Source organism: Grampus griseus, assembly GCF_964374135.1.
Source record: "Grampus griseus genome assembly, chromosome: Y".
Taxonomy (NCBI): Eukaryota; Metazoa; Chordata; class Mammalia; order Artiodactyla; family Delphinidae; genus Grampus; species Grampus griseus.
This window is the reverse complement of record NC_139016.1, coordinates 859213-887036: the sequence shown is the minus strand read 5'-3', so window position 1 is coordinate 887036 and position 27824 is coordinate 859213. Positions and strand designations below refer to the sequence as shown.

General features: G+C 55.3%; 1 protein-coding gene across 2 annotated transcripts; it reads left to right on the top strand.

Moving 5' to 3' along the window:
* Positions 1-27664, top strand: LOC309817758 (putative bifunctional dTTP/UTP pyrophosphatase/methyltransferase protein). Of its 2 annotated transcripts, XM_082647038.1 has the most exons (13): positions 1-167; positions 1705-1836; positions 3024-3071; positions 5066-5130; positions 5843-5904; positions 7357-7465; positions 9355-9742; positions 13069-13231; positions 17173-17360; positions 19014-19131; positions 19928-20071; positions 23074-23196; positions 26835-27664. In XM_082647038.1, the coding sequence occupies exons 1-13, from the start codon at positions 75-77 to the stop codon at positions 27035-27037; spliced, it is 1836 nt and encodes a 611-aa protein (XP_082503164.1). In that variant the 5' UTR covers positions 1-74; the 3' UTR covers positions 27038-27664. The 2 variants fall into 2 exon arrangements, with proteins under 2 accessions (XP_082503164.1, XP_082503165.1); XM_082647039.1 differs by lacking the exon at positions 1705-1836.
* The last annotated feature ends 160 nt before the right edge of the window (positions 27665-27824 follow it).

Genomic DNA, 27824 nt, shown 5'->3' with positions numbered 1-27824 from the left:
TGTCGCTGGGTGCGCGGCCTGGGGCGTGCGGTTCTAGGCACGGAGTCGAGCTTGGGTCGGGTCGCGGCGGCACCATGGTGCTGTGCCCGGTGATCGGGAAGCTGCAGCACAAGCGCGTGGTGTTGGCCAGCGCCTCCCCGCGCCGCCAGGAGATCCTCAGCAACGCGGTGAGCGGCCTGCGCCTGGCCTGGGCCGGGGTCTGCAGGGCCGGGGTCTGGGGCGGGCCTAGTGACCCGGGCCTAGTCACCAGGGGCCTAGTGGCCCGGGGGCTAGTGACCAGGACTTAGCTGGGGGCGGGGTGGTGTCTGCAGGGCCGGGGCCTAGTAACTGGGAGTGTCCAGTGATGGGGGGGGCAGGGTCTAGTGGCTGGAGACAGGTGACCGAGGGTCCTAGTGACCTGGGCTTAGTGGGGGGCGGAGGCACGGGGGTCGGTTGGTCTGCAGGGCCGGGGCCTAGTGACTGGGGGGGCCTAGTGTGTGGGGGTGTGTGCAGGCCGGGGCTTCATGCTGGGGCCTCATGACAGGGTCTGAGGTCCAGAGTCTGCAGGGCTGGGGCCTAGTGACTGGGGGTCTGGGGTCTCTGCAAGGCTGGGGCCTTGAGGGAACCAGGGGGCAGGACCCTAGTGACCGTGGTCCAGGCCTGTGGGCCGGGGAGAAGGAGGAGTCTACCTGATCTGGGGGCCAGCGTCTTCCAGCCAGGGCCTGGAGACCTGGTGCCCTGCCGGCCGGGGTCTGTGGGCCTTCAGGCCAAGGCCAGGTCTGTGGGCCTGAGCCGTGTCTGTCCAGGAGCCGGGAGGGAGCGGACAGAGGCTCCAGCGGAGGCTTGGTCTTGGTGGGGAGGCCCTGCCTGGCGGGGGGGAGTGGGCTGGGGTAGGGGTAGGTGCCGGGTAAGGGGTGCTGCCTGTACCTCCGGGGGAGGACGGGCGGGTGCTGTGCTGTGTGGCGTGGGAGGGTAGGGGAGAGGGGAGTGGAGGGGGCCCTGGCAGGACATGGGCGGGGAGAGGAGCGGTAGGTGCAGAGTGAGGGGTGCCGGCTGGGGTTGTACAGAGCCAAGGGGGGCTCACAGTGTGGTCCAGGGGGACCTGGGGGTGCGGGAGGCCCGTGATGGAGGGGAGAGTGCTGGGATGCAGGGAAGGTAAGAGCCAGCTGGGTGCTCCACGGGGTTCCCCGTGGGGATGGGAGTTTTATCCTCTGTGGGTAAGACCCGCAGTCCTGTCCCCCATCCCACTCTGGATGTCGCTGTGTCCATGACCTGTCTTCCACAAGGGCTGCCTGGTCACACGTGTTAGGGGACCAAGTTAAAGCAGCCATGTTCACCCTCGCGCAGCCCTCGTTAGTGGCATTTTTGTGGCATTTCCTGCAGGCGGTGTCATTTCAGTAGTTTGACCTCTGTGGAGGCAAAGCCTTTGGGACTCTCTGGGAGCCCTTTGACCCCTCGGGGCTGCGGGCCCCAGCATCGCAATCAATACAGCCCTGCTGGCCTCTGCGTGTGCAGAGGTCTTCCCGCCAGCGCCCCCGGGTCCTCTGCAAGTCCCGCACCCCCTGCGGCCGGGGGCTGGCGCTGGGTCAGCACCCAGTGTCTAGACCAGATAGTCAGGGAAGGTGGGCTGCGCGGGGAAAGGCCAGTTCCTGCAGAGCCTGCACATCCGTCAGCATCCTCAGGTTCCTCCCATAAACCCTCCTGACCCCTTCTGTCCTGTTGCAGGGCCTCAGGTTCGAGGTGGTCCCTTCCAGGTTCAAGGAGAAGCTGCATAAGGCCTCATTCGCTACTCCGTACGCATACGCGGTGGAAACAGCCAAGCAGAAGGCCCTGGAGGTGGCCGGCAGGATGCACCAGGCGAGGGCTCCTGCTTCTGCTTCTTCCTGGGTCTCCTGCTAGGAGGGCATCTTCAGGTTTTAAACATACGTGTTATCAATAAGTGCCGTTAGTCTAGCGTCTCTGCGGCTGAGGGTCCTCGTGTTGTGCACTGCTGTTAATTTATGTGATAGTATCACTTAGAGAACATAGCTTACCTCCTACTTTGCTAGGATGTAACATACTATTGCAATTCCCATCATAGTATCATTTACGATAAAGAATTGATCTACCTGATCTATTACTAGGTGTTACCATGTCATATGCTATTGTAACTAATATAATAGCATCGTTTATGATATAGAATTAATGTAGTTTATCTGTTACTAAGTGTTACTATATAATATATTGTGATGTTTAATATAACAGCATCATTTATGGTACAGAAATAACCTAGCTTATCTACTGCTGTTCCTATATAATATACTATGGTATTTAGTACGTCAGCATCATTTACGATATAGAAACAATGTAGCTTATCTATTACTGTTACCATATAATATACTATGGTATTTAATATAACAACGTCATTTATGATATAGAAACAATACAGCCTCTGCATTACTATGAGTGTTACTATAGAATATATCATTGCAATTAACATAACAGTATGACTTACGATATAGAACTAACTATAGAATTAATGTACCTTATCTATTACTAGGTTTTATTATATAATATACTCTTGTAATTAATGTAATGGTATCATTTATGATATGGAATTAATGTAGCTTCTCTATTGCTGTGTGTTACTATCTAATATACTAATTAATATAATAGTGTCATTTATGATACAGAAGCAGAGTAGCTTACCTGTTACTATGTGTTATAATAATACCTCATCGCAGTTAACATATAGGACCCATATATTCAAGTTAATGCTGTAAGAAGTATTGGTATAAATAAATGAACATTGATGGACTGATTTCGGCCGTGGAAAGGTTAGAATTTAAGTGCAGCCAGAGCAGAAGGTTGTGTGCAGGTTTCCAGTGAGTGTCTTGGGGTCACATCTTCCTTGCTTGGCGTGTCGAGGACACTGAAATCTTGCTTTCCAAAGTGAGACTGGATTCGCAAGTAAGCAGCGACGCTGTGTCATGTGCGTCATGGCATGACAACGTGTAAGACGTGCAGAGTCGTCCTTTCTAAAGCTGAGTCTGGATTTCTTGCAGAAGGACCTGCGGGCCCCTGACGTTGTCATCGGAGCAGACACCATCGTGGTGAGTCTGCTTTCTGGCTCTCCGTGTGGCGGGCATGTCCTTGGTAACCGAAATCAAGGCCTCGGCAAGGCTGGTTCTTTCTGGAAGACCTAAGGGAGGATCCGTCCCAGGCCTCTCTCTCTCTCTCTCCCCCCCTCCCCACCGGCTTCTGGTGGTTTGCCTGAAATCCCAGGTGTCCCTGGGCTTGTGGCCGCATCCCTCCCATCTCTGCCTCCGTCTTCACGTGCCTTCTCCTCTGTGTCCCAGTTTCCTTCTTCTTATAAGGACACCAGTCATCATGGATTAGGGCCCACCTACTGCAGTACGACCTCATCTTAAATTTTCTTACATCTGTAAAGACCCTATTACCAAATAATGTCCTGTTCACAGGGCCGGGCATCAGGACCCCGGCGTATGTTTTGGAGGGAAACGGTTCTCGCTAAGATAGGGGTTTTGGCCACTGAGGGTTGGACTTTTTGGTGGGAGGTCACAGTGATTGGTACAGTAGCTCTGCCATGCTGGTGACAGCCCTCCGTCTGGGACCCTCGCTGGCCTGATGACAGGCATCTCCCAGGGATGCTGGGCCTCATTGGCCCAGACCAATGAGGTCTCCAGGCGAGGGACCACCTGTTTGAAAGAGTCTGGAGTTACTGTGTAGAGCAGGGAACTGTACTCAATATCTTGCAGTAACCTGTAATGGAAACGGATCTGAAATACATGTATGTACATATATATATATATGTGTACGTATGACTGAACCCCTTTGCTGTATACCTGAAACTTACACAATATTGTAAATCAACTGTAAAGAGGCCAGGGTTGGAAAATGCCAGATGGGGTGATCCCGGGGTCTGCCTTGCCCTCAACGTGGCATTTGCTTCTGTGCAGCCCAGGTGGATGGGACCTACCTGTGTGCAGGTGAGAATCAGACATCGTTTCTGGTTCATGGTTAAGGCTGCATGGAAGTAAAAGAGTGAACGGTGCAGGTTCTTCAAAATGTTAGTCGAAGAATTACAATATGACCCAGCAGTTGTGTTATGGGCTGAACTGTGTCCCCCAACCCGATTCCTATATTGAAGTCCTAGTGCCCAGGACCTCAGAACATGACTGTATTTGGAGATGGGGTCTTTAAAGAGGGGATGAAGGTAAAATGAGGTCACTAGGGTGGGTTCTGATCCCACAGGACTGGGGTCCTTATAAGAAGGGGAGATCAGGACACAGACACACACAGAGGGATGACCCTTTGAGGACACAGGGAGGAGACTGACGTCTACACGCCCAGGAGAGAGGCCTCAAGAGGAACCAGCCCTGCTGACACCTGGATCTCAGATTCCAGCCTCCAGGACTAGGAGAAATAATGTCTGCTGTTTAAGCTGCCCCGTCTGTACTGCTCTCGGGCAGCCCCAGCTAAGACATCTACGCTTAGGTACATGCCCCAAAGAATTGAAAACAGGTGTCCAGACAAATATTTGTACGTGAATGTTCATAGCATTATTCGCAACAGCCAAAAGGTGTGAACAGCCCAGACATCCCCCCTTTGATGGACGGATGGGGTCCATCCACACAGTAGAATAGGACTCAGCCGTGAAAAGGAGTGAAGCCCTGACACAGGCTACAGCGTGGATGGACCTTGAACACACGATGCTCAGTGAGAGAAGCAGACGCAGAAGGACACACAGTGTGTGATGCCATTGACAGGAAACGTCCAGAACGGGCAAATCCCCAGAGACAGAGAGCGGGTTGGGGTGTCAGGGGCTGGGGAGGGAGGTGGGGAGTGACAGCTCACGGGGATCGAGTGTTCCAGATGATGAAAAAGTTCTGGAACTCAACAGCGGTCCTCGCCCAGCCCTGGAAATGTACCACACACTTTAGTTCAAAATGGTGAAATTCATGTTATACACATCTCTCCTGCTTTAAAAAAAAAATATATGTGAATCTAAACAGTGGACAGTGCCGTTTGCACAGACCAGCCCAGGGAGCGGAAAAGGACGCTTTCCCTCCCGTTTCTCTTGCAGGCGGTGGGAGCGATGATCCTGGAGAAGCCTGTGGACAAGCAGGACGCCTACCGCATGCTGTCAAGGTGGGTGGGCCTTGGCCGTCCTACGGGGAAGTAGCCCTGCATCCGACAGAGCCTGGGCCCGGTGGAGGGGCCGGGCTTCCTCGGGGTGGGCTGTGGGTGTCCGTGCATCACCTCCCCCGTCTCCCACCGGCAGCCCCTCCAGGTCCAGGTCCGAGGATGGGCCGGTGCCTCGAACGTCCGCTGCGCTGGCTTCGCCCTAACGGGCTCGTCCGGGAGCCCCGTGTCTGCCCCTCCTCACTTTCCTCATCCTGACTCCCCCTGGAGCCCAGTGCCCCCGAGCTCCCGCCATGGGAAGCAGGCCCTGTCCCTCTCAGCGTCCCGGAACCCTGCCCCCGGGCGGGAGCGGGGGCCACACCACTGCCCACCTTCAGGGTGTCTTCCTGGCTCAGCACCCCCGCGTGTCTGCGCCCAAGAGAGTGAAGGGACCCGAGAAAGAGCCACTGAGAGCTGCCAGGACCTGGGTCCTCCCGGCGTGGCCCAGGTGCTCCGTCCTCGCATCCCGTGAGACGGCCCGGCCATCCCCCAGCCCCCACTCCGAGGGCACCGAGCGCCCTCTCGCCTGGACCTGCGCGCTTGCTGCGGGAAGGTTTCCCCGGAGGCCGCGTGGCCAGGGCCGGCAGGTGGACCAGGGGCTCGCGCCCGGTGGTGGCAGGGATGGCGCTGTCTCGGACACCCCACACGGTCGCCTGCTGGGCCCCGTCGTGTCTTGCAGGCTGAACGGGAAGGAGCACAGTGTGTTCACGGGCGTGGCCATCGTCCACTGCTGCAGCAAAGGTACCACGGCCACCTCCGTCCCCGTCCCCACCCCCACCCCCGGAGTCGGGCGTCGTGAAGGGAGCCTGGGGTCCGCGGGGGCGGCTCTGTCTTTGCTCCCCGTGACCCTGCCTTCCCGTCCTGCCTGGGAACGTCAGGGTCCCACGGGGAAATCCTGGGGTGCACCCTGAGCGCCCGATGGAGACGGTGCTGGGGGGCGGGGGCCGTCCTAAAAGCCCGTCCCATGCGACCGGCCCAGACGCTTTCTCTGAGGTTTTTGGTCTGGAAGGTGGAGGAGTTCGGCCCCTGTTGGCGAGGGTTTTCTCTGTGTGTGTTTTGGCCGAGCCCTGTGGCTTGTGGGGTCTTAGTTCTCCGACCGGGGATCAAACCCGTACCCACTGCAGTGGAGGCGCAGAGTCCTAACCACTGGACCGCCAGCGAAGTCCCAACGGGCTTTTTTTTTTTTTAATGCACAATTTTTAAAGCTGCTTAAAAGATATTTTAGGTCCAGGAAGGACCCTGAGGCTGACTTTGAGCTCTTGGGCTCCCCGAGCACATCCCACAGGTGGGTGACCACGCACCTGTCTGCTAATTAGTGATTGGGTTACTCTTACCTTCTTGGTCTGTCCTGGACTTTAACCTGTGCTCTTTGGGGAGAAAGCACTTGCTGGACAGTGTGGTTCCTTTACCTGGGGCTTGAGACCACAGGCATCCATCCTCCCCCATCCTGGACACCAGACGCCTGAGGTCAAGGTGTCCCAGGGCCGCGCTCCCTCCAGAGGCTCCAGGGGAGGGTCCTTCCTGCCTCTTCCAGCTTCTGGGGGCTCCAGGCATCCCTGGACTCGTGGCCGCCTCCCTCCCATCTCTGCCTCCGTCTTCACGGGTCTTCTTCTCTGTGTCTGTGTCTCTCCTCTTCTGTCTCTTAGAAGGACGCTGTCATTGGATATAGGGCCACCCTCCTCCAGGAGGACCTCATCTCAGACCCTTTGTTCCATCACATCTGCAGAGACCCTGTTTCCTAATAAGGTCCGGTTCTGAGGTTTTCAGAGGGTGTGACGTTTGGGGGGCACCGTTCACGCCAGGACGGCTGGTGTGGAGAGCCCTCACAACTGGCCGCCATGCACAGCCACTGTACTGTGTGCCTGGGGCATTTCCAGCCCCACAGCCGAAAGCCTCGTGTAGACTGCAGCATCACCCTGTGGTAACTCTGCCCCACGACTTAGCACAGACACCAGAGGCCCGTGTCATCCGGCTCTGCAGGCTGCAGCTTTTTCTCCTGCTTTTGCCAATTCTGTTGCCCTCTTTTCTGTTTTATTCTTTCTCTTTGCCCTTGCCTAAAAGGAACCGTTAACGACCGTGTGTGAATCCCACGCAAAGCTCAGGCCAACTCCCCCCAAAGGCAGCGGCTAGAACCTGGGGACGCGGGGGCCTGGCGCCGGCCACATACCCTCACTGCGGGGTCCTTCCTTGCAGACGGCCGGCTGGACACGGAGGTCTCGGAGTTCTACGAGGAGACCACGGTGAAGTTCTCAGAGCTGTCAGAGGAGCTGCTGTGGGAGTACATCAACAGCGGAGAGCCCATGTGAGCCTCTATTGGGAGCTGCGGTGCCGAGTCCCCACTGTGGGCGGCGGATACACTGGGCGCGCGGCTCAGCCTGTGTTGGGGGCCAGGGCTCCTGACGAGCCCGGTGCCCCGGTGCCTGGAAGGTGCTGGAAGCATGCCTTCCTAGGGGTCCCCGTCCCGTGGATGCTCCTACAGCGCAGCCGGCCCTCCCAGGGCGCCACGCCCGCTCCCATGATGGTGGGGCAGCCGGGGCTGGTCCCTGGAGGGCAGAGGTCACCATGACCCCAATGTCACTGACCGCCCCAAAGCGCGCCGGGTCCGTCCGGGCAGCTGTCTTCTCAAGGTCACGGAGGCTCAACTCGTCCTGCAGCCTCGCTGGCTTCACTCCCCACCCCCGCCGGGGCTGGGCTCGGCGCCAGCTGGTGGCTGGTGGCCTCGCCAGGGGTCTGACGGTGCCCCGGGGACCAGCCTCCCCATGTATCTTCAGGAAGCGGCTCACTCAGGGTGCTCGCGAGGGGCCGGGCACCGACAGCCGTGGGGAGGTGAGCGCAGAAGCCCTGGGCTCCTGAGACCGAGGGTCCGAGCGTGTGTTCTGCTGGTTAAAGCCGATCTCAGGCCTGCTCAAGGTAAAGGCAGGGGAGAAGAGTCTCCCTGGGGTATTGATCTTGTGGAAGCAGCCCCAGCAAAGGAACTCCCCGACCGGCCTGTCCTTCTGGCGGGCGTGGGAGCCCCCTTTGCAGGGTAGTAAGGGAGTGCTGTGCGCCCAGCCCTGTTCTCACCATCTTCTGTGATGAGTCCTCACAGGAGCCTCAGATGTGGGGCATCCTAGTCTGCTTGGGGTCCTAAGAAAGCGCTACAGGCAGGGAGCTTGTAAACAAGAGACTTATTTCTCACCGTCCTGGAGGCTGCAGGTCTGAGATCCTGGCGGGGCCAGATTTAGCGTCTGGTGAGGCTGCTTCCTGGTTCATAGATGGTGACTCCTCGCTGTGTCCTCGCCTGGAGGAAGGGGCCAGGGAGCTCCCTGGGGTCTCTTTTAGGAGGACACTAATCCCATCCACGGGGGCTGCACTCTCATGACCTCATCCCCTCCCCGAGGTCCCACCTCCTGACACCGTCGCGTTGTGGGTTAGGATTCCGCAGGGCGCCGGGCTCTGGGTGGTGACGGCTGTCAAGAGCGGAGCTGCTGGGTATCGGGGTGTCTGATCAGGACGACACACCAAAACGACGGGCAGGGTCAGGCCGTTCACCGCTGCAGCTGCAGCGGGACCAAGAGGCCGAACCAGAGGGCATGCCAGCTCCCCCGTCCCCTCTCCCCCAGGAAAGGGCCCGGGCGAGGGTTGGGGGGTGAGCGCAGGCGTGAGGACCATGGGGGTGGGCTCACTGCCGGGGGGGGGGCGCCCAGATCACCGCCCCCGTCGCTTTGTGGACCCGTGTCTGGCACAGCGGGAGAGGCGGGGGAGTCAGGGCGGAGGGAGGGGCTTCACGGGCCCCTCTTCCCCCGTAAGGAGGTCTCAGCAGTGGCGCCCGGGGAAGACCTGGGCCGAGGACCCACACGAATGGACGTCCGAGGGACGGGGATGCAGGTGGCAGGAGAGTACGGCCGGGGGCCTGGGTCCTTGACAGCAATCCCCCTCCCCTCAGAGAGCCTGCTGGTGGCCATGCGCCAGGCCTGGGGTGGGGGGCAGCTTCCTGAGTGGCCGCCAGGTGCCCCTCGTCACGTCCCAGGGGCGGGACCGAGGGGTCACTGGGATCTGGGCCCGGACACCCCAGTGCACAGCCACCCGGGTCCAAGGTTGGTGGGTTCCCCTGCAGGGGTCCTGGCTGCAGGTCTGCTGACCCCAGGAAGGTCAACGTCGCCGCCATCTTCTCTACCTTCCTTCCCTCCCCGCTGTGGTTCCCTGCCCCAGGGACAAGGCTGGCGGCTACGGGATCCAGGCGCTGGGTGGGATGCTGGTGGAGTACGTGCATGGGGACTTCCTCAACGTCGTGGGCTTCCCCCTGAACCACTTCTGCAAGGAGCTGGCACGGCTGTACTACCCGCCCCGCCCCGAGGACCTGCGGCGGGTCAGGCGCGACTCCATCCCCACCGTCGACACCTTCGAGAACCTGAGTGACTCGGAGGCAGGTGGCTCAGACCCAGGTCAGAGCGCCAAGGGCGGCCGTGGTGGCGAGCAGGCGGATGGAGACCGGTCACAGGCTCCGCGCGCGCTGGATGCAGCCCTTAACGGGGCGGACAGCCGGCCCCCGTTCCCCACAGGCCTCCTGGAGCTGATGGACGGCTTCAAAGCATCCAAGGTACTTGTGTGGTTCATGACCACATGACCCCAACACAGGGGAGCCCAAAACCGCAGGCATCCATCCTCGCCCATGCCGGGGACCACAGCTCAAGGTGTCCCAGGGCTGCGCTCCCTCCAGAGGCTCCAGGGGAGGGTCCTTCCCGCCTCTTCCAGCTTCTGGGGGCTCCAGGCGTCCCTGGGCTTGTGGCCGCGTCCCTCCCGTCTCTGCCTCTGTCTTCCTGGGGCTTCTCCTCTGTGTCTGTGTCTCTCCCCTTCTGTGTCTGCCATTGGATGTAGGGCCACCCTCCTCCAGGAGGACCTCATCTCAGACCTTTCACTTCCTCACATCTGCAGAGACCCTGTTTCCACATAAGGCCTCATTCCCTTATTTTGGGGGTCAGGGCATGCACATATCCTTTTGGGGCCACCGTTGAGCCCATAACTGTGGTCTGTGCCTGGAGGGGGCAGGGCGGGGTCTGTGCGGGTGTTTGAAGGTAAGCAGGCCTCACGTGACCCCAGCGAGGGGCCACATTATGTCCCCAGTCCAGGGAGGTGGGACTGGAATGCCGGCCGTGCGGCCGCCTCTGGGACCCTGCAGCCCTGCTGGCCGGGCAGCAGGTGGATGGTGGCCCCCAGGACACCAGCTGCCTGCAGGGCAGGCCAGGTCAGTGTGTGTGTCCTCATCGTCCTGTGGCCTCAGGATCCTGGGCAGCCGTCCCAGCCAGAGGGTGTCCTGGGCAGGGGAGGGGGCAGTGCTGGGCCAGCTCGATGCTTCCTGGAACCACCAGGTACCTTTGACCACAGGTTGCCCTGTGCCCACGTGCAAGGCAGCTGTGTGCAGGTGCTTCAGGGAAGCCCCAGGCCCGGGGCCCGATGGGAAGTGGGTTGGGCAGCAGCCCATCCAGCTGGCCTCCACCACCTCTCTGGCTCTTGCGGACGCACTTGTGCACCCGCCCAGCTGTGACACGTGGCCTGGCCCACCCCCTTCCCCACCAGACCCTCTCCTGCAGCTCTGGGCTCCTGGGGGTTGGAGCAGGGGGCGGCCTTGCTCGCGCTAGGGCCCCTCAGGGGTAGCCTCAGTGGCTCGTGGAGAGACAGGACACTGGCTGGGGAAGGACTGGGGGCCTGACCTTCCCCCCCTCCACCCCGGCCACCTTCCTGTCACCTCCTCCTCAGGAGAGGGGACCTGTGTGCCTAGGACAGAAGGTGGTTATGCTGCGTTATAGGTCAGATTCTCTGATCCACCTGGAGATGCTGGTGCAGACAGCGCTGCTGCAGCCCGTCAGGCTGGCGCTCGGTGGAGCTGTGCTGTGCTTCCACGGTCTGTCGCTCTAGCATCTGTCCATCCATCCGTCTATCCATTTCATTTGTCTGTCGTCTATATCATCAGGCTATATATACTGTCATTATCGTCTCTCTGTGTACCTGTCATCTGTCCCTCCATCCTCTGATCTAGGTATAATCTATATCCGTCGTCTATGTATGTCTATTGTTTACCTGTGTCTGTTGTTACTATCATCTGTCTACCTTCTGTCCATCCATTCATACATCTGTCTCCCTACCTATCATTTATCTCTCCACCAATCTATCAATCATCTCTCCAGCTATGTATCTGTGTTTATATCTATCATCTATCTATACACATCATTATATATATATATCACTATCTGTCTTCTCTGTATCCACCATTAATCTAGCTATCATTTACCTATCTGTTTCTATCTGTTATCTATATTTATCTATCTACATCATCAATGTATGCATACCTGTGGTTATCTATCTATATAACTATCATCTGTCTATCCATCCCTCTACTTATCTGTGTATAATTTATATCTATTGTCTCTCTATATCTGTTATCATCTGTCTTCTCTCCATTGTTCATCCATCCATTTTCCTATCATTTGTCTGTCTCTATCTGTTTATCTATTTATCTGTCACCTGTCTCTCCACCTGCTTATCTGTCACATCTATCTGTATCTATCGTCTGTGTCTCTATCTGTTTATCTATTTATCTGTCATCTGTCTATCCACCTGCTTATCTGTCACATCTATCTGTATCTATCGTCTGTGTCTCTATCTGTTTATCTATTTATCTGTCATCTGTCTATCCACCTGCTTATCTGTCACGTCTATCTGTATCTATCGTCTGTGTCTCTATCTCTGTTTATCTATTTATCTGTCATCTGTCTATCCACCTGCTTATCTGTCACATCTATCTGTATCTGTCGTCTGTGTCTCTATCTGTTTATCTATTTATCTGTCACCTGTCTCTCCACCTGCTTATCTGTCACGTCTATCTGTATCTATCGTCTGTGTCTCTATCTGTTTATCTATTTATCTGTCACCTGTCTCTCCACCTGCTTATCTGTCACGTCTATCTGTATCTATCGTCTGTGTCTCTATCTCTGTTTATCTATTTATCTGTCACCTGTCTCTCCACCTGCTTATCTGTCACGTCTATCTGTATCTATCGTCTGTGTCTCTATCTGTTTATCTATTTATCTGTCATCTGTCTCTCCACCTGCTTATCTGTCACGTCTATCTGTATCTATCTTCTGTGTCTATTTTTATTCCTATCTATGTATCCACCCATTTATTTATCATCTCTGGCTATCTGTATATATCATCTACATGTCTATTATTATCACCTGCCTACCTGTCTATCCCTCCATCCACCCATTTACCTATCTATCACCTGTCTGTATCTGTCACCTATCTACATACCTCCCCATCTGTCCATCCACCCTCGTGTGACACGGGTCTCCTTACAAAGGTCTCCCAATGGCTGACCAAGCCGGGGTCTGCTGGGGGTCTTGGAGCAAGTGTCACCCACCCCCGCCCAAGGTCAGTCATGGTAGTTCTGGACGCAGCTCAGGTAGGGCCCTTTCCCGAAGTGCCCCTTTACTCGTCCCTGGAGGTGTTCGCGTTACGACGAGGTGAGAGCTCCAGGGAGGTTTACGGTGTCACGTGAGGGTGTGTCCTGAGCAGCGTGGAGCGTCCGTGCCCTGCGCAGAGGCCCCGTCTCCACGTGGTCTCATCCTGAGGTCCTGGGACTTGGGGCATCGACATAGGAACCTTGGGGGGACACCACACAGCCCCTGACAGCAGCGCTTTGGTCTTTCTCCGCTGGGACAGTTTCTCTGCTTGGTGTTCATCGACTTGGTCTTACCTGGAGCAAACCTTGTACAACCTGGAGCCTAAACCCACTCGCCTCTGCAGAAGTTTCCCTTGATGAGCTCGATGTTTTTGACCATCCTGCCGTCCCTCTTTGGAATCCCTGGGAATAAAGAGCAATTGATGAGTCACGTTGTACGTCTAACTGTAACTGTTCTTCACGGACAGGTCCTGTTCACGGCTTGCAAGCTCAAACTGTTCGATGTGTTAAAAGACCAAGGCCCCCTGCAGGCCGTGGATGTCGCCCGCAAACTCAGCACCTGCACGGGCAGGACTGAGCAGCTGCTGGATGTGTGCGCGGCCCTGGGTTTACTGGAGAAGACGTGCAGAGGTGAGGGGCTTCCTGGGTGTCTTCCCAGCAACTGTGCCTGCGAGACCAAGTCACCAGGTGGCAGTGGCTTCTGAGCCGAGGCAGGGAGGACAGACCATGCGTCATCCCTGTGCCCCAAGAATGCCCCAGAGGGTCAGGAGCGGAGGATGGATGGAAGGAGGAAACGCGCGCGCGCGTGTGTGTGCGTGCGTGTGCGCGCGCGCATGTGCGTGTGTGCACGCGTGTGCGTGTGTGGTGTGCGCGTGCGTGTGCGCATGTGTGTGCGCGTGCGTGCGTGTGCGTGTGTGCGTGTGCTTGTGTGGTGTGTTAGGAGACAGGCTTCTTTATGGGCTCAGAGGGCCTGTATCAGCCAGGGTTCTCGAGAGAAACAGCCCATAGGGTTTGCATGTGTGCACAGCATAGATAGCAGTTTATTCTTACTTATTTGTTTAGATAGGCAGACAGATGAGGTGGATGGATGGATAGATAGATATCGATTGATAATAGAGATGATAGATAGGTACGTGGATGGATAGCTAGATGATAGATGAACAGATGATACGTGGATGGGTGAATGGACAAGTAGGTAATAGATGGGTGGGTGGATAAATGACGGATAGATGATTGTTTGGTTGATAGGTGGGTACATAGGTATGTAGATAGATAAGCAGATAGATGGATGAAGAGGTAGAGGATAGAAAGATAGCTAGGTTGATAGGTGATACATAAATAGATGACAGGTGGATGGATAAATAAATGGATGGATGGGTAGATAATAGGATAAGTAGATGGATAGATGATAGATAAATAGATGATGGATGGATGGGTGGGTGGATAAATAGGTAGTAGATTGATAGATCAATAGATATAAATTGATAATAGAGATGATAGATAATAGATGGGTGGATAGACAAATGATAGATAAATAGATGGGTGGATGGGTAAATAATAGATGAATAGACAGATGATAAAAAGATAGATAATAGATATAGATGCATAGATACATACACAAATGCTAGATGATAAGTAAATAAATAGATACATAGATGGATACATGATGATGGATATAGATGATTAATAGGTGGGAGAGATACAGGTAGATGATTGATAGGTCGTAGATGCGTAGGTAGATAGATAGTTTGATAGGTGGATACTTAGGTATGTAAATAGATAAGTAGATGGATGAACAGGTAGATGATAGAAAGATAATAGAATAGATATGACGGATTAGATAGATAATAGAATAGATATGATGGATTAGATAGATAATAGAATAGATATGATGGATTAGATAGATAACAGAATAGATATGATGGATGCATAGATCAATGAGAGATAGAGATAGAGATAGATGATAGAAAATACATGATAGATGGAGGGATGGGTGAATAGATAATAGATGGGTGGATGGATAAATGATAGATGAACAGAGAGATGATAAAAAGATAAATGATCGGTATATAGATCATGTATACATGCACAGGTGATAGATGATAAATGAATAGGTGGGTGGTAGATGGATGAATAGGTGATGTTGAAGACAGATGATTACTAGATGAGAGAGATACATGTAGGTGACTGGTAGGTAATAGATGGATAGGTAGATACATAGATAGACAGATAAACGAAGTAGACGGCATATGTGGTAATTGGACGGATGAAGGGTGACAGTGTGGGTTTGCTGGGTGCACAGAGCTCTCGAGGGTGTTCTCAGAGCAGAGGGTGCTACGGATGGTCCTTGAGCAGATGGAGAGAGGCAGGGGCTCAGAAGACCCCAGAGCAGGAGACACAGCATCCCTTCTGTGTTGAGCAGGGAAGCAGGGTGCTGGCAGAAGCCCCCCAGAGCCACCCCTCATACGAGAGGCGGACAAGTACACGCTAAAGATTTGGGTCGCAGGATGCCGAACATCCCCCCAGCCAGAGCATCTTAGTAATGTTCTCCTCCATTTTTAAAAATATATATTTATTTATTACGTTTGGCTGCGTTGGGTCTTTGTTGCTGCATGCGGGCTTTCTCTAGTTGTGGCGAGCAGGGGCTACTCTTCATTGTGGTGCGCGGGCTTCTCATTGCGGTGGCTTCTCTTGGTGTGGAGCACAGGCTCTAGGCGCACGGGCTTCAGTAGTTGTGGTTCACGGGCTCAGTAGTGGCTCGCGGGCTCTAGAGCACAGGCTCAGTAATTGTGGCACGTGGGCTCAGCAGTTGTGGCGCACGGGCTTAGTTGCTCTGCGGCATGTGGGATCTTCCCAGACCAGGGCTTGAACCCGTGTCCTCTGCATTGGCAGGCAGATTCTTAACCTCTGTGCCACCAGGGAATCCCCTCTCCTCAACTGAAAATAATGACCAAATGTGGAGAAAGGGTCCAAGGTCCGGACTTCCAGTCCCTGCTACCTGGCAGACGCCCTGCAGGGTCCTCAGCTGAGCCCTGCCAGCCACTCCTGTGCCTCTGCACGGGGCCTGGGGTGGGGCGGGCGGGGTGGGTGCTGCCCGTCAGAGGACCCCAGGCCTCAGAACTCAGAGCTCTCGGTCATTAGGGAACACTGCTCAGCGTCTGTGACAACCTAAATGGGAAAAGAATTTGAAAAAGCACAGATACGTGTCTACATGCAACTGAATCACTCTGAGTGCACCTCAAACCAACACAACATCGCTCACCAACTATACTCCAATATAAAATAAAAAGTTTTTTTTAAATATATTTATATAATTAAAGATAATAGTCTTTAAAAAAAAACGTGTGAGGACTTCCCTGGCAGTTCAGTGGTTAAGGCTCCACGCTTCCACTGCAGGGGGCCTGGGTTCCACCGCTAACTAAGATCCCGCGTGCCGTGTGGTACCGCCACAAAAAGGAAAAAAAGAAAGTTAAGCAGCAGTAAAAATCCAGTTTCTAAAACAAACAAACAAAGACAATATGTAAAGTGCCAAATGGGGCTTCCCTGGTGGCGCAGTGGTTAAGAATCCGCCTGCCGATGCAGGGGACACGGGTTCGAGCCCTGGTCCGGGAAGATCCCACATGCCACGGAGCAACTAAGCCCATGTGCCACAGCTACTGAGCCTGCGCTCTAGAGCCCGCGAGCCACAACTACTGAAGCCCGTGCGCCTAGAGCCCGTGCTCCGCAACAAGAGAAGCCACCGCAATGAGAAGCCCGCGCACCACAATGAAGAGCAGCCCCCGCTTGCCACAACTAGAGAAAGCCTGCGTGCAGCAACGAAGACCCAACGCAGCCAAACGTAAATATAATTAATTAATTAATTAAAAAAGAAAATGTCAAATGGACAGTTAGTTTCAATAAACTTTTTAAAAGTTCAGAAAAGGAAAACCGTAGACACCATGCTGTTCTGTCCGTCCGACGACAGACGGTGTTACGTGGGGCTGTGGAGGTACAGGGGGTCTCAGCCACCGTCCCCTCTGCCTGCAGCCTCCAATTCTGCAGGTAGGGGTGTCCCGGAAGGGCCCTTGGGGGCCGGGCCGGATGGACAGCCCGCCAGGAAGTGGGAAGAGAGCGGGCCGCCCCGTACCCCTCAGGGCTCCGGAGAGGCAGACCCCGCGGGATATGGACAGATGGGTCCGTGCCTTTGGGCTCCGGCGCGTCTGAACCCCTGCGGCTGGCCGCTCGGTGCTTCTCTGCTCTCAAGGCCGTCAGCTGATGGGATGAGACCCACCCACGTTACATAGGGTCACCTCCTTTACCCGAAGTCTGCTGACGTGCAGGTGCGAAGCACATGACCAAACCGCGCCCTCTCCCCGACGGGGACATCTCACTGGGGACTGTAGCCCGGCCAAGTGACCATCCCAGGGGCTTGGAGGGTCACCTCGAGGAAGAGCAACACCCTTGCGTCGTTCTCTGGGCCGCCTCTGGGCGTCCGTGCGCTTGGCACTTAGTCAGATAGACATCCCGATGACGCTGGGCGGTGGCTCGCCCCGCGGTCAGCTGAGCCGTCACACGACGCCCCGTCCTTTCAGGTTACAGCAACACGGAGGTGGCGACCCTGCACCTAGTGTCAGACGGCGAACACTCTCTCCAGGGCGTGGCCGAGTACCATGACGCCCACGTCTGGGGCGTCTTCACACGCCTGGGCCTGGCCGTGCGGGAGGGGGCAGACCAGACCCGCGGGGCTCTGGGGGCGATGGAGGAGGAACGCCTGTCCCAGGTACTGTAACCCCCGTGTTCCTTTTCACGCCCCGTCTGTGCTGCGAAAGGACCAGTGGGCGCGGAAACATCTCAGATTCTGGCCGACGTGGGAATCCCTGCGGGAGGCCGCCGTGGCAGGGAGGGTGCGGCTGGCTGGTCACAGCTCCTGAAAAGAGGGCTTTTCTAAGAAGGGGCTGCCTTGACTCAAGGCACCGTGTTTCCTACGTGGAGTTGCATTGCACAGACTCCTGGTTCTTAGCTCAGCGCAGGGTGTGCAAAGGGCTTCCCAGCCCTTCCCCCGCCCCCTGGCACCCACGACCCCTGTTCACCGTTGTGTGGGAGGGAAGGAGTCTCAGAGGGTCTTGGAGGGTCTTGGGTGATAATCTGAGGGTCTTGGGTGGTCTGGGGGGTCTCGGAGGGTCTTGGAGGGTCTCGGGGGGTCTTGGAAGATCTTGGGTGGTCTTGGAGGGCCTCGAGGGGTCATAGAGGACAGTGTCCTGGGAGATGCTGAGGTCCCCAGGCCCGAAATCTGGGTGAAATGGCAGCAGCACCATCGTGGCCTCAGGCAACGAGTCCGGCCCCCTCGGGCCCCGGTCTGCACCCCCCGCCCCTTGGGATTTCAGCTGACTCCCTGCCCATCCCTCGCCTCCTGACCACCCTCAGGAGCCCTAAGAGTGTCAGGCCCAGGCGGGTCCCCTGCACGCTGTCCTGCCGGCCTCCTTCTCTGCCCCAGGGACTCATTCCCTCCCACCCGGGTGGGGCCCGAGCACACGTGGACCCCATCGGGGAGCTGGGCGGGGAGCCCTGGTCTCTGTAAACGGTCAGATCAGATCATCCTCAGTGAGGTGACAGCTGAGGGGGCAGGGGGTCGTTACCCCCTAAGTCCTCCTGGTTTGGTCCAGTGAGACCCGAGTGGGGAGTCGGCAGTCTCCCAGGAGGAGACCCCCTGCAAACTGGAAATCAGACCCAGAGAGTGCTGTGTCAGGGTGCAGTGGAGCTGCCCTCCTGGCAACGCTCCAGCCTCACCGCCTAGGTGGGCACAGTTCAGACCCAGTGCCCCCTCCCACCCTCCTCTACCCAGGCCCCTCCCACCCTGCTCTACCCAGACCCCTCTCGCCCTCCTCTCCTCTACGCCGGACCCTCCCCGCCCTCCTCTACCCCAGGCCCCTCCCACCCTGCTCTACCCCGGACCCCTCCCACCCTCCTCTACCCCGGACCCCTCCCACCCTCCTCTACCCCAGACCCAAACCACCCCTCCTCTACCCCAGGCCCCTCCCACCCTCCTCTATCCCGGACCCCTCCCACCCTGCTCTACCCAGGCCCCTCCCACCCTCCTCTATCCCAGACCCCTCCCACCCTCCTCTACCCCGGACCCCTCCCACCCTGCTCTACCCCGGACCCCTCCCACCCTCCTCTACCCCGGACCCAAACCACCCCTCCTCTACCCCAGACCCCTCCCACCCTGCTCTACCCCAGGCCCCTCCCACCCTCCTCTACCCAGACCCCTCCCACCCTGCTCTACCCAGGCCCCTCCCACCCTCCTCTACCCCAGACCCCTCTCCATGATCCCTGCTGAGCTCCCCACCCACACGAATGCCGGGTGGAACCTCATCCCGGGTGCAGGACGGCCTGCGCTCCGGGTGGGTCTCCTCAGACCTGCTTCCACCACCAGAGCAGGGAGCTGACGCTGCAGTTCATGAGGGCCAAGCACAGCCTCAGCAAACTGACCGCCCACCACGTGGCCACGGCCTTCGACCTGTCCCGATTCGCCTCTGCCTGCGACCTGGGAGGTACACTCACCACCCCCCCCCCAGGAGTCGGGTGCAGAGGGCTACGTGCTTTTCTTTTGTATTAAATCTAGGACACCTTACCTGCTAATGAGACTTGCAGAATGGGTTTATCTCTACAAACCATCTGAGGACCTAAATATATCCAGGGTGGGTGCGGGGGCTTGAGCTGATATTCCCAAGTGCTGGGAGGTCCCGGGGATGGCCCAGGACCCCCGTAGAGGTTATGGGACCCTTCCTGGTGGCTGCCAAGTAGGGGAGGGCCTGTGGAGCCCGTCTGCTGCCATTGCGTCAGGTCTAATTATGCCACACACACCCTCCACCCCATCCCAACCAATCCTTTCCCCAGGACAGTGGACGGAGGAGGAGTAGTTGCCCTGCCCAAGGGGTGTAGTGGGATTGGTGTCCAGGAGGGCTCCTGAGCTGCCAGCTTGCGTTTCCCCACCCTCTGCTCGCCTGTCCTCCTGGTGGTCCAGAGTGGCTGCTGTGGCACCAGCCATTGCGTCGGCATTCCCGCAGCAGAAAGGGGCAGGGAAGAGTACAGCTCCCTAGAGCTTTGCTGCCAGGATTCCCCACGAGTCTGTGCCCACCCCACTCACCTGCTCTGGGCCAGCACCCGCCCACGAGGCCCTGACTTTGAGACACCAGTGATCTCCCCACTGGCTGACCTCATTTCAGGGCACAAGCTCAGGCCGCATCTGAGAGCATCGTTTTGGTTTTGCCAGAGCTGAACTCTGGAGACACTCCAAGGGCTTCACACATGCCAGGAGGGTCCAGAGTCTGCCTTTGCTTCCCGCAGGCTGCACGGGCATCCTGGCCCGCGAGCTCGCCCAGGAGTACCCGCGTCTGCAGGTGACGGTGTTTGACCTCCCAGAGGTCACTGAGCTCTCTGGGGGCTTTCAGCGTGGCGGACGACAGACAGAGCGGATCCACTTTGTGCCAGGTTAGCGTGGCTTCGTGTCCGCCGGGCGTCAGCATTTGGGTGACCTTATTTATCTCGTATGCAGAGCGGGTGTGTGTGTGTGTGTGTGTGTGTGTGTGTGTGTCGGTATACGTGTGTGTGTGTGTGTGTGTGTGTGTATCCATCTTCCTCTGTGTTTCTGTATGTCTGAGTGTGTACATTTCTGTTTGTGTGTTTCTGGGTCTGTGGGTATGTATCTGTGTCTCTGTGTATGTATGTGTATATATGCACATTTCTGTGTGTTTCTGTGTCTATGTACATGTATATGTACGTATCCGTGTGTCTGTGTGTAGCTCTGTCTTTGTGTGTCTGTATCCATGTTCCTGTGTCTGAATATGTTTGTATCTGTGTATCTGTATATCTGTGTGTATTCTCTGTGTGTCTGTGTCTTATATCCATGTTTCTGTGTGTTTCTGTGTCTGTGTGTGTATATATACTGGTGTGTCTGTGTGTCTGTGTGTGTCTCAGTGTCTCTGTGTGTCTGTCTCTATACATGTATGTATCTGTGTGTCGATGTGTTTGTATATGCGTATGTGTCTGTGTGTGTACGTGTATCTTGGTGCGTGTTTGCACATCTGCACACAGGGGCGCATCTGCAAACCCCGAGAACAGGAGTTTGAAGTTCTCAGCGAGGGGAGTAGCCGGGCGGGAGGGCAGGTGGGGATGGGCACGGGCCAAGATCAGCGTCTGCAGATGTCGACCAGCGACCCAGGCCTCACAGGGAAGTGACACGGGGGCTACAGCAGGAGGGCCTTGGGGTGGATGTGAAGAAGGACTTCCCGGCGGGGCCGGATTGAAAGGAAACTCTTGGCATCTGGTGACTCATCCACACTGCGGCCGGCCTGAGGGTGGATGTGCTAGACGGGCCTGTGCCCCACGACCACCTGATACTTTCCTACTTAAAAAAAAAAGAGCCAGTCACCCTGCTGTGGACTGAATTGTGTCTCCAAGTGCCTATGTTGAAGCCCCACCCCCAGCATGACTCTTATCTGAAGGTAATTAAGGTGAAGGAGGTCACAAGGGTGGAGTCCTAATCCCGCAAGACTGCGTCCTTAGAAGGGACACCAGGAACATCTATCTATCTATCGTTTATCCATCATCTATCTATCTATGTATGTAGCGTTTGTCATCTGTCCATCCATCATCTATCTGTATATCGTTTATTTATCTATCATCTATCCATCCATCCACTTAGTCATTTATCAGTGTATCTATCTGTCCATCCATATCTATTTATCCGTCTATCCATCCAACTATTATCTATGTATGTATCATTTGTCTGTCTCTGTCCATCATCTATCTACCTGTGTATCGTTTATCTATCATCTATCCATCCATCCACTTATTCATCTATCAGTGTATCTATCTGTCCATCCATATCTATCTATCCATCCATCTATCATCTGTCTGTCCATCTAGCTATCTATCCATCCATTCATCCATTTATTCATCTATCATCTATGTAACTATCAATGTAGCTATCTATCCATCTGTCATATCTATCTTTTATCTGTCTTTATATCACTCATCTATCATTTATCTATGTATCATCTATTATTTATCATCTATGCATCCATCCACCTATCATTTATGTCCTATCCTATTTCTCTAATATCTATTATCTGTCTATATCATGTATGTATCCATATCTATTATCTATCATCTATTTATCACATGTCTATATCTATCTCTCCATCCATCATATCTATTATCAATCTATGTATCATCTGTGTATCTATCATTTATCTATTATCTATATCTATCTATTCAATATTTATCAATCTATCAATCATTTGTCTACCCCTGTCTTTATATCAATCATATATCTATCATCTATCTACCTCTCTATTATTTATCATCGATCTCTCCATCCATCCATTCACCTATCACTTATCTGTTCTTTCTATGTATGTATGTATGTATGTATCTATCATCCATCTCTCCCCACTGTGAGGACACAGCGAGTAGGCCACTACCTACAAGCCCAGCAGAGGGTCCTCCGCAGGAACTGACCCTGCCAACACCTTGATCTCGGATGTCCAGCCTCCAGACCATGAGAAATCAGCGTGTGTTGTTGAAGCCCCTGTCGGTGGGACTTTGTTGCTTCTGCCTGAGCTGACAGAGACACACCCTAGAGCTTCAGATCCAGGAGCAGCACGATGGGAGCTGTGCTGCTGCTTCACCACGTATAGGAAGGGGAACCACGAAAGCAAAAGAAAAGGAAGTGCATATTGCCCACCTCTGTGCAGCTGTCTGGGGCCGCCCCGTGTAGACTTGTCTGCACCCCCGTGTTTACTCTCCCCTCATGCCAATTCGAAGTGTTTGCTTTCTTTCTTGTTTTGTTTTGTGTGTGTAAATGTGAGCTACATCTAACCCTTTGTGGAACGAGGCAGGGTTAGGAGTCACAAATAGCAAAGGTGCTGTGTCCACAGGTACAGATACACATTTGGTAGATGGCAGGGACAAATGACCCCAAACTGGGGGCTTAAAATGACCCGAATCCATCCTCCTTCAGTTCTGGAGACCAGACCTCTGAGGTCGAGGTGTCCCAGGGCCGCGCTCCCTCCAGAGGCTCCAGGGGAGGGTCCTTCCCGCCTCTTCCAGCTTCTGGGGGCTCCAGGCATCCCTGGGCTTGTGGCTGCCTAGTTCCCGTCTCTGCCTCCGTCTTCACGGGGCTTCTCCTCTGTGTCTGTGACTCTCCTCTTCTGTGTCTTAGAAGGACATTGGATGTAGGGCCACCCTCATCCAGGAGGACCTCATCTCAGACCCTTCCCTTCATTTCATCTGCAAAGACCCTATTTCCAGAGGGCCCGTCCCCAGGTCAGCCCTTGAACGTCTCTTCTTTGGAGAACACAGATCTCCCCACTGCAGGCAGCGTCTCTTTCGGTTTCATCCCTTGTAGAACGTGGTGCAACTCCTTTCTGTCGGGTGCAGGACCAGTTCCTGTGGCCCTAACGGTTCAATGCCATTTGTTTTTAAACCAGGTGACTTTTTCAAAGACAGCCTCCCGGAAGCAGATCTGTACGTCCTTTCCAGAATCCTGCAGGACTGGCCGGATGACAAACTCCACAAGCTACTGAGCCGGATCTCAAGCAGCTGCAAACCAGGTGAGACCACATCGTGTACTTGCCTTTTTCAACACGTAAAGACAGTTTCCAATGTTAAAAAAAGCGTACATTTTATAGAGGAAGCTCCCCGTCCTCCAGCCCGCCGTCTGGTGCTCAGTTTACCGGCTCCCTGAGGACGTACCCGATTCTCGGGTGTCAGTGATGCGTTTCGGAACTTTATGGTGCCAGCGTCTGGGGCTTGGGCTCGTGGACACCCCCCCACACCCTAGCCGTGTCCCTCCCCAGGCCCCGCCGGGCTCAGGGTCTCCCTCCTCCGATGATGATGATTTTCCGGGCTGCTCTGTGGTACCCAGCCTTTCCCCACGGCGCTCGGGGCCAACGTGGGTCATCGGGCTCGTGGAGTCGAGGGCAGCAAGCCGCCCGGGCCCCTCCCTGGGTCCCCACGTCCAGCGGCGCAAGACGAGCTCTCTTTCCACGTCCTGCGACCCTGGCGTCTCCCGGGGCACCTCCACTGCCTCTTCTGTGCGGTTATGAAACAAAATATTCAACAATCCGGGGTCATCTTCAACTCCCAGGAAAACGACCCCCATTCCCGATCTTTTATTTGGGACAAAAACCAGAGCGAGGGTCGAGTCCATGCAGGCGGTGTCTACAGGAAGTAACCACGTGGCAGCCGTCCTCGGGCCCCGTCTCCTATAGCCGTGACCTGTTCCCAGGACCCGTGCAGTTCAGTACGACTGCAGCCCCTCCCCTGGGGTCTGAGCCCTGCAAGCTGTGACGAGCATCTCCATCCGGGGTACCCAAAGGGCCGTTTCTTTTTTTTTTTTAGTTAGATTTATTTATTCTTTTTTTAGACTGTAGTTGCTTTACAATGCTTTGTTAGTTTCTGCTGTATAGCAAAGTGAATCAGTTGTATGTATACATATATCCCCTCTTTTATTTTATTTAATTTTATATACACTTTTTGGCTGCATCACGCGGCATGCGGGATCCTAGCTCCCCATCCAGGGATCAAACCCGCACCCCCTGCATTGGAAGCGTGGAGTCCTAACCACTGGACCGCCAGGGAAATGCCTAGGAAAATATTAATAAAAGCGTGGAAGGCTAAGTAAATTTTTTAAATGAGCCAGTTTTAGTCCCCCAAACAACAGTGTAGTTAAGGCATTCTTGTTGGTCCCTGTAGCACAATGAAGAGGGTCCCCCCCCAAATTCACGTCCACCTAGAATATTACTTGGAAGCAGGGTCTTTGCTGATGTGATGAAGTGAAGGGTCTGACATGAGGTCCTCCTGGATGAGGGTGGCCCTAAATCCAATGACAGGTCCTTCCAAGAGACAGAAGAGAAGAGACACAGACACAGAGAAGCCCCAGGAAGACAGAGGCAGAGACGGGAGGGATGCGGCCACAAGCCCAGGGATGCCTGGAGCCCCCAGAAGCTGGAAGAGGCGGGAAGGACCCTCCCCGGGAGCCTCTGGAGGGAGCGCGGCCCTGGGACACCTTGACCTCAGACGTCTGGTCTCCAGGACTGGGGGAGGATGGAGGTCTGTGGTTTTAAGTAGTTTGTTCCGGCCGCCCCAGGACACCCACGCAGCCTGTGAGATGCAGGTTTTCGTGTGGTCACAGGAGCATCACACGGACATTCGGGGTACCCTGTCCAAGAATGTGGCCCCAGGAGGGCCGGTTCCTGTTTGCTCCCTGCTGTGCCCCAGCCCGAGAACAGAGTCCCCACATAATGGATGGAACACAGTTGAGAAGGAAGGAATCACGAAACAGGGGTGCCCCCGGGGGCGAGGAAGGGCCAGGAGATGTGAGAGCTGGATTCTCACCCGCCTCAGAGACAGGCACTGAACCTGGGGACAGTCAGTTCCAAGTTGCCTTTATGCTGCGAAGGGTTTTGGGGGGCGGGGGTGGGGGGGTGGGCATGGGTGTGTTGGAGCTTAGACCTGCTGGCTAGAACCGCTTGTTAAATGTTCAGCACTCCTGCCAGCCAGCTCATACCAAGCTGTCAGCGTGAAATTGGCAGTGGAGGAAATCCTTAGAGCTCAGAAATTGGCAGGCACGGGGAACCAGGGCTTCCCTCCACCCCCGTAGCTGGGATTGCAAAGGTTGCCTGCACCCTGGGGACAGTGGGGGTCACAGATAAGAACTGAGCGTGACCTCCTGGGAATTCCCTGGCGGTCTAGTGGTTAGGAGTCTGCGCTTTCAGTGCCGAGGGCGCGGGTTCAACCGCTGGTCAGGGAACTAAGATCCTGCCAGCTGCACGGCAAGGCCAAAAAAAAAAAAAAAACCCTCAATATAGGGCTTTTGGAGCCGCTGAGTTAATAAACCCGTGTATCCGTGAGTCTGAAAAACATAAAAACTGACAGAACGAGCGCACCATATGATCCCGCTTTTTTTTTTTTTTTTTTTTTTTGGCGGTACGCGGGCCTCTCACCGCTGTGGCCTCTCCCGTTGCGGAGCACAGGCTCCGGACGCGCAGGCTCAGCGGCCATGGCTCACGGGCCCAGCCGCTCCGCGGCACGTGGGACCCTCCCGGACCGGGGCACGAACCCGCGTCCCCTGCATCGGCAGGCGGACTCTCAACCACTGCGCCACCAGGGAAGCCCGATCCCAATTCTTTTTATTGAAGTATAGCTGCTGCACAATGTTACACGTTACAGGTGTACAGTATAGTAATTCGCCATGGTTAAAGGTTACAGTCCATTTATAGTTACTATAAAATATGGACTCTATCCCCTGTGCTGTACCATACATCCTTGCAGCTGACTTTATACCTAATAGTGTGGAGCTATGATCCCAGTTTTGTTAACTTCACGTTTACTTAAATGCCTAGAACCCAAATGAGATTTTGCACCAAAATTCTCCCAGTTACCGTCACCGGCAAGCAGAGCTGGGGCTCGTGTGCCACCACCTGCTTTGTGTCTCTTCTCGGGGTCTCCCCCGGTAACCCAAACAAAAGGAAGAAGCAAGCGCGAGCTACCTCCTGCCCCTCTGCTTTCTGTCCCAAGGCTTGTCTTCTCCCGGCTTGGTTCCCCCTTCTTCACAAGCACTTCTGAAAATACATACACAGAGAGTTGGACAGATACAGGTGTGTGTACACACGCACACATGCACACTTTCTACTTCTCAAGGCTCTCATGCAGGTTGTTCCCACCGACAGTGCAGCTCCACATATAAACACCACTCTATATGAAACAGAGAACCAACAAGGACCTACTGTACAGCACAGGGAACTCTGCTCCAGTACGTTGGAATAACCTATAATTGAAGAGAATATAAAGAATATACATTTATATACACACATGTACAGGAATCACTTGTCTGTACACCTAAAACTAACACAACGTTGCAAATCAAGTATAATTCAAAAAAAAAAAGATAATCTCGCTGAACCAATTAAACGTCAGAAAAAAACAAACCGTGCTCCTGGCACCGTCGTGGCCGGTGCCGTCCCTGTGCCACGCAGGTCCGCCAGGGACACTGCTGCCAGGGAAGTCCCGGTGCGGTTCATTATGGCATCAGGGAGGCTGCAGCTGTGTCCCTACCTTCAGACTCCCTGCCGTCCGTGTCTTCCTGCAGCGAATCCCTTCAGTGGGGAGCCCGGGGCACCCGCAGCCTGGGTCCTGAGACTCTTTCCCCACCCCGTCTCTCTCTGTCTCTGTGTCTCTGGCTCCCCAGGCGGTGGCCTCCTGGTGGCTGAAGCGGCGGCAGAGGAGGAGGGGGCGTCGCAGAGCCCCCGGCTGCGGACCCTGAGCGCCGGGCAGCCCCGGAGCCCCGACGAGCACCGGCGCCTTCTGCAGCGACACGGCTTCCAGGACGTGCGGGTGGCGCGCGCGGGGGACCTGCTGTGCGTGGTCCTGGGCACCCGAGCTGCGCCCTGAGGGTCACCGGGAACCCGGCGGGGCCCAGCACCCGGAAGTGAAGGGTTCCTGGAGAGCAGGTGTCACCGGACACATTAAAGGAGGCGGAAAGCACGGCTGTCTCCGCGCATCTGTGACGCGCCCGGGTGGTGGGATGCGTGGGCGGGGGGACCCCGGGGCCGGCGAGGGATGCGCGGGCCAGGCCAGGTCCCCAGGTGATGTCAGCATCTCCCTCGCTCCCTCTTAGCTGGTGACTAGATCTTGGCGGACCTAGACCCTACTTCCCAGTGTTTCACTCCTATTTTCAGTGCGTTTGTCCTCTGCCCTCCCGGCCGCGTGCACCTTCTCTTACCTTCAGGGCGGCGGAACCTACCTCTGCCCCCGTCCATGGTGAAACCGCGTACAGGAGCTCACGCGGTGGGAGGTTTATGGGGTCAAGATGCTTGTTTACTGCAAACGTTCTCCAGGTACCTGCGTGAGGCTGTGTCTCTTCTCTTAATGACTAGGCGAGTACAGTGGTGACTGCGTAGCAATGTATACGTTGTCTGTTACGTGTACACCATTATTGTTAGGAAAAAATGCCCCGAATGTCAGATGGGCTCCTTTCAAACAGGCCCCCTGTGAGTGTTGACATTCACCTGTGCTTTCCAGCTAAAACCACCACAGACTCTTAGATACATAACTTCCAAGAAGAGAGACGTATGTATAATTTTCTAGGTGTAAGGATATATTTTAGGGGCTTCCCTGGTGGCGCAGTGGTTAAGAATCCGCCTGCCAACACAGGGGACACGGGTTCGAGCCCTGGTCC